The 6812-nt window shown below is 35.7% G+C and overlaps 1 protein-coding gene across 1 annotated transcript; it reads left to right on the top strand.

The window, feature by feature from the left end:
- Positions 1-238: 238 nt before the first annotated feature.
- LOC111365527 (protein ALP1-like) lies at positions 239-1625 on the top strand. The gene is made up of 3 exons (XM_022986082.1): positions 239-594; positions 646-968; positions 1046-1625. Exons 1-3 carry the CDS (start codon positions 239-241, stop codon positions 1513-1515), a joined length of 1149 nt encoding a protein of 382 aa, XP_022841850.1. The 3' UTR covers positions 1516-1625.
- Positions 1626-6812: the final 5187 nt, after the last annotated feature.

The raw sequence follows: 6812 nt of genomic DNA on the forward strand, positions 1-6812 counted from the left end.
GGCTTTTAATGATCCTAATTTCAGGGTGTCATTTGTGAAGATGCCAGAAGCAAGGAGAGGACCTATCTTGGAACTACTTTGATGTGACTGTTGTTTTAATTTTTCTAGTAACGTGTTGTAATTTGTGATGTTGAATGTTGAAATACTACGTTAACGTGTTGTTTTAATTTGTTATGTTGAATGTGTGACTATTGTTGAAATACTACATTAATGACTATGGTTATATTTTGTTCACAGTATGGCCAGTGAATCAAGTGATGATGATTTGTTAAATATGGATGATTCGGAAGGAAATTTTGGAGATTTCATGATGCTTCATTGCTTTGCTGCACACAAAGGAAGTACCATTGGTAGGATACCTTGTAGAACATCATTGCTTACGGGAAAAATGTACGTGCTCGAAATTTTGAATGGACATCCGGAAGTGTGTTATCGTAATTTTCGTATGCAGAAACACGTTTTTATGAATTTTTGTGATACTTTAAAAGAAAAAGGGTTGCTGTATGATGGAAAAAAAGTGAGTGTTGAGGAGGGTGTTGCTATGTTTTTGATGATTGTAGGGCACACAACACAATACAGTATAATTGGTGATAGGTTTCAGCATTCCAATAACACAATACACAAATGATTTAAACGAGTTGTCAGGGCTGTTTGTTCATTTGGCATTGAGCTAATACGTCCGACAAATCAAGACATTGTGCATGAGCGAATTTTGCAGAAATATCCTTTCTTTAAAAATTGTATAGGTGCAATAGATGGAACACATGTTGCTGCTTGGGCTCCTGCATCGAGACAAATATCTTTTCGAGGAAGGAAAACTAATGTAACACAAAATGTGATGTTGACATGTGATTTTGATATGAAATTCACATTTGTGTATTCTGGTTGGGAAGGTACTGCTAATGATTCACGAGTATTTGTTGACGCTGTCACAAGGAGCTCAAACAATTTTCCAATGCCACGAGGAGGTATATTCTTATACTTCAAATAATTATTGCGAATTTATTTACAGTCACACTATGTAAGCCTTTTTTTCATTTTGCAGATCAATTTTACCTTGTTGATTCTGGATATCCAAATATGCCTGGATTTCTTGCCCCTTATCGAGGTCAAAGATATCATCTGCGTGACTATGTTGGACGGGGAAGATTACGTGGGAAGGAAGAATTGTTCAACTATAGACACTCATCGTGCCGTAACATTATTGAACGTTGCATTGGAGTTTTAAAGGCAAGATTTCCTATTTTGAAGTTGATTACCAACTATCAACTTAGTAGGCAAAGACAAATTCCTACTGCATGTTGCGCAATAAACAACTTTATTCGTCAGGAGCACGCTTTAGATAAGTTGTTCGTACAGTATTCGGAGGAGAATATGGTGTTTCAAGATATCCCGGAGTCAAGTCAAGATCAAGAAGTCATAAATTTTGATGCTAGTCAAACAGCTCAAATGGGACAAGTTAGGGATCAAATTGCTACACAAATGTGGAATGACTATTCAAGACGTCGTATATGATTTCGTGGATGTAGTTTATATTTTGTTAGTGTCTACTTGTTTTGTAATGACACATAAACTTCGAAAAATATCTATTGAATTATTCGTATTCAGGATTTTGAATTATTCTAGTGCTTTCTCATGATTTGAACTGTGTTAAATGTTGTCTTCTGGTAAACAAGTGAATTATTTTGAAAGAGTGCATATTCGGGAAAGCTTAAAGTAAATTGTTGGGCTAAAATTGAAGTTGGTTACTAGTTTAAAATGGAAATAAAATTCGGCTAACATGAATTAATTACATAAAGTTCAACTAATACTATATTTAATATTATATTAGCATTAAAATATTCACATTTGTTGAATAATCAGATATTTTGAATAAAATATTATTAAAAAAAATTTCACTCAAAACAAGTACCTTCTACAGGTCTGAAAGTCCAAGAAAGTGGGTACAATTGCATAGCAAGATCCAAATTAGAAACAGAGAAATCAGAAGAAAATCTTTTAAGAATTAATATAAACAACACACAAAACATGAGAAGATGAAAATGTACTCAGCCACCCTCATACTCTGGGCTAACCAGAAAGATCAAAGTGGATTCTTGTGCGTACAATAGCCTTACATCTCCCCGGCAGTGGAGCCCGTTCCAGTTATTTCCCACCATCCATTTTAATATTGCAACAGTTCTTCCATATCATAAACTTAAGATGCAGATTACCCAAATATTCACAGTGGTAATTTAAGCATCATCACCTGGATCTAAAATGAGCCCAATTGATATGCATCTTGTTGTTAGAATTGAACTATCTATGTTTGATGCAACTTATCAGCCAAGAATTGCTCAAAGTGGGTAGAAGTCTACAGGTAAGTGTGCTGCCTAAAATATATAATCTGTATCCTATTCATAGAAAATTTGAGTAGAGAGAGAGAGAGAGAGAGAGAGAGAGAGAGAGAGAGTAAGGTTGAAACTTTATAATTTGATTGAATATTCACTCACACACGTTTCACAAATTTGTTGAATAGTCAAGACATTAATTTGTAGGTTATATATTGCATTGTACACACGATTATGACATTTAACTTCAAATGAAATGCGTGGATTAAAACATAAAAAGGGTCACCTTAATTAGAGATGAGACAAACGGGTCCTATACATGCTTTACCATCCCCCCCGTCCCCTTCTCCCTCTTAAACAATTCCTTTAATCCAAATCAATTGTGAATAATATACCAACATTTCTTCACAAAGACTAACATTTCATTTCTCAAATAATTCATATTTCCTTCTGCTATTTATATTTTTATAGTTTACACATGAAGGTTCACACTTTGTAACAAGAAAATAAAAAGATTTCAAACGAAAGAGAAAGAAAAACATAAGAGAAGAAGATTTCCTAAAGCTTCGGGTGCCGTTGGGAACACAATATTCATCGTTCAATTTTCATCCAATTCAAAGCTTTAAATTAAGGTTGGTAAAAGTGCAAGTGTTTATTTCGTTTTCAAATTATGATTTTTTGTTAAAAGTTAGAATGAAATGGTACCTTCGAGTACAGTGCTTCTGCACTACTATAGTTTAAATTATCATTTTTCGACTCTACGTGTTATGATAATGTTACAAAAATTGAAGCTTGCCGGAAATCCATCTACATACGATGATATGAATTTATAGTTCCAAATTTCTAATTTGAGAACAAAATACACCGAAGATATCTATTGAGTTTTTAACTCATGGGTTAATTCCTTCCTACAGGTTGATTTGATTTGTTTGGGACGTGGATAAGGATAGATGAATATGCAACATGTTATGAAGAAGTCGGTGACTTAATGTTTTAATTCGATTACAAGACGTTTACTTTATTTAATAAATAAATTTCTATAAACTTCATGTGTAGAACTATTCCAAGAACCCTTTTTTTTTTTTTTTTTTATGAATAAATTATGTTCAAAAGTAGATATATGTTATAAAAATTAACCTGAGAATCACCATTCCCAAAAATAAAAAATAATAAAAAGGTTTAGCAATTTAAATGTTGCTATTTCTTAAAACTTCCAGCATTGACTTTAAAAAAATTGTAACTCAATCATTACTTATAATTTTTAAACAAGACCGATTAGTTTGATAGCATCATAAGTTAGCTACTGAATAAATTTGGAATCGTGTCAATCCAATGTCTGTAGAATTTTATATGTCACTTAAAGTGAACTACACTTGATAATGTTGTTGTTTTCCAGTTTCTGCCTTCACTTCAAAAATTCATAATTCAATCGTTACTCAAAATTCTTGGAGGAAACTAGAATTTGGTAGTCTCTCGAGTTCACTACTGAATAAAGTTGAAACTATGTTGTTTCGATGTCTGTACAATTTTATATTTCATTTTAAGTGAACTACACTGGTTTACCTTCCAACTAAGTCACGACGAGGTTTAAAAAAATATTTTAATAACTCGTGCTGTCGACGAAAGTCAATTTTTGGATACATCTTATCTTAAGGAGTTTTCTACTTTATATAAAAATTTCGTGAAGTTTCAAAGTCGATAGCTATGCAAACGAATTTATTTTGACAATTGTCGATTGAGATATAAAGCAAAACATCAATATTTTTTTCTATTTCCTACCTTTAATAATCACGTCAACAATAGATACATGCATGAAAATCATTCTAAAGACATTTTTGAAATTGGATCCATTAGTATTAAAATTGTATAGTTAAAAATATAAATATAAATATATAATACTTAAATAAATTCTTAAATTAAATCTTTATGTTTTTTGCTAAAAGTATATTTAATTATTAAGTTTACGGCTAAAGAATAGTTAAACTAATGACATTTCGGTCCCTGTGGATCGGGGCGTTACAATATAAGCACCAAAATAGCCAGCTCGATTGACTAGCTATATATCATAGCTGCATCGCTAGAGTTGAGGGGATTGTTCCTTGCTCACCTGGTTTTGATTATAAACTAAGGTTCAACCCCAACTTGAGGGTTCCTCACCGCCCCTGTTCTGGAGCATCGTGAAAGAGGTAAATCGCAGGTTATGCCTCCAAGGGTACAGAGTGGAAGGCTGCTTGTACACTTGCACTTACTCAAGAGCCAAATCCATATTTCAGGATTCGAACCCTTGACGCAGCAGTCTCAAACAAAACTGAATTTCTCCACCCTCTCCTTTTACCACATCCTAATTTGCCGTTGAACCTCCTCTTGAAAGGTGTCATCTTCTTTGTTGGTTGACCTTCAGGCTTGAGAATAGGATCCTCAGAATAAGGAGTTGGGAGCCCTGGCCCTCAGCCAAGTTGCAAGTTTTAGTCCTCATCAGGACCAACCCATGTCATGGCTGAAATAAACATAATATCATTTTTGGTGGATAAAAGACATTCGAAGTTCTTCATGTCTTCATCAGTTTACCTGATGGACGATTTTCTACTGAATGGAATATGAAACTCAGATCACGAAATGCTGTATCAGTCGACATAAATGACTGAACGATAATTCAACATCGAATAATGGATGAACCGACCAAACGTTGCTTTACCTATTGGACGGCTAATACTCTTTGTGGCTTGTTGATTCTTTCCATTGGAAGTTAACCCTTGTCGAGCCTACTTACCATATCCCTACTTACCTTATGTTGGCCACTTGACTTACTATATATATTAGTGTTTTCACCCTTGTTGAAAAGGTCCAAAAGTTGAACCCGTGAGTTGATAGAAACTGCCGTGTCCAAGCCGTGTCCAAGCCGTGTCTTCTGCCTTCATCTTCTTCGTGATTTCTTCTCCACCCAAACTGCTTGAGTCTTTGTGAACCTTACCTGAGTGGTATCCATCCTAAGTGTGTGGATTGAATCAACCAAGCAAGAGAAGAAAGCAACCATAGGAAGAAGAGGCGCCGGCGGGTTGGTCATCTTGGTTTTGGTGTTGAATTCGATGTTTTAATGGTTAACTGAGCCCGGGAATCAGCGTGAGCAGCAAGAGGATGGTCCTAACATCTAGTATCAGAGCTTGGGTGGCAAAAAACGGCTCAAAATCGGCTGATTTTCGCACTTTCAACTTAGAACTCGAATCTGAAAATTTGCAATTACTCACAAACCAGAGCTCGGTTGGACAAACGGAGGCCATACCCATCATCAGCAGGCCGAGGCGCTCCGGGACAGGCGGCGCGTGGGCAGCGGCGGTGGCGCGTGGGCGGTTTTTCGGCGGCGCAGTCTTCAGGTTACACAGAAAAAGTTGGACGATTTTGCCCTTTGGTACGACGCCGATTGAAATTCAACAGCAAGCTCGTTTTTCTCCACTTTACGGACTCAGATAGGTCCGCTCTAATAAATTGGCTTAATCCATTTAAATTCAGCAATAGCAAGATCATCGTGTGGGGTGATCGTTAGGTTTTGGGGTTACCGTGAAGGGGTAACCATTGCGTGTGCTAGAATTAGGATTACTTGCATTAATTAAGTATTTGTTCTTTTAATTTAAGTGCTTGTTATTCCTTGGTGGACGTAGCATTTAGGTTCATTATTACCTTTGCTAATAATTAACAAGACATTACCTTATCACATTTCCCAATACTATTTCGTGTGGTTTAATTAGAGTGTTAACCAATGACAACACATAATTTTGATTTGGGAATTTTTAACGGTAAAGGGGACTTCTCTATCTGGCAACAAAAGATGAGAGGCATACTAGTTCAACAAAAGGTGTCAAAAGCCATCGAAGGCAATTTTGCACCTGACATCTCAAAAGAACAAAAAGAGGAAGCCGATGAGCTTGCCTATACCTCAATAATATTACACTTGTCTGACGCCGTCTTAAGAAAAGTGGGAAAACTAAAAACCACCAAAGAACTTTGGAAAAGACTAGAAGACTTATACTTGCTTAAATCTACACCGAATAAACTCTACCTACTCGAACGATTCTTCAGTTTTAAAATGGATCCTTCAAAGGATCTCGACGACAATCTAGATGTGTTTAATAAATTGGTGCAAGATATTGTCAATTGTGACGAAGCCGTGTCTGAAACCTATAAGGCCATTATCTTGCTCAATTCAATCCCGGACTCTTATAAAGAAGTTAAAAATGCTATTAAGTATGGTAGGGACACGCTAACACCTGAAATTGTCGTAGATTCTCTTAGAAGTAAAGAGATGGAAATGAAGGCTGAAAAACAGGATAGAAGGAGTGGAGAGTTACATATGATGCGGGGTAGAACACAATTTAGGCAAACCAGTCATGATGGATACCAAAGTAGTGGCGAATCAAGTAGTAATAGTTGGAAAAAGAAGGGGAATGGTAGACCTAGATCAAAGTCGAGAACTAAGGGTAGAAAATG

Source organism: Olea europaea, chromosome 17 (genome assembly GCF_002742605.1).
Source record: "Olea europaea var. sylvestris chromosome 17, O_europaea_v1, whole genome shotgun sequence".
Taxonomy (NCBI): domain Eukaryota; kingdom Viridiplantae; phylum Streptophyta; class Magnoliopsida; order Lamiales; family Oleaceae; genus Olea; species Olea europaea.

What these genes read in the sequence shown, in the direction of transcription:
- LOC111365527 (XM_022986082.1), top strand. Translation starts at nt 239, where the DNA reads ATGGCCAGTGAATCAAGTGATGATGATTTGTTAAATATGGATGATTCG. An exon ending in TACAGTATAATTGGTGATAG is followed by an intron (nt 595 to 645) that starts GTTTCAGCATTC and finishes ACGAGTTGTCAG; the next exon opens with GGCTGTTTGTTCATTTGGCA. An exon ending in TTTTCCAATGCCACGAGGAG is followed by an intron (nt 969 to 1,045) that starts GTATATTCTTAT and finishes TTCATTTTGCAG; the next exon opens with ATCAATTTTACCTTGTTGAT.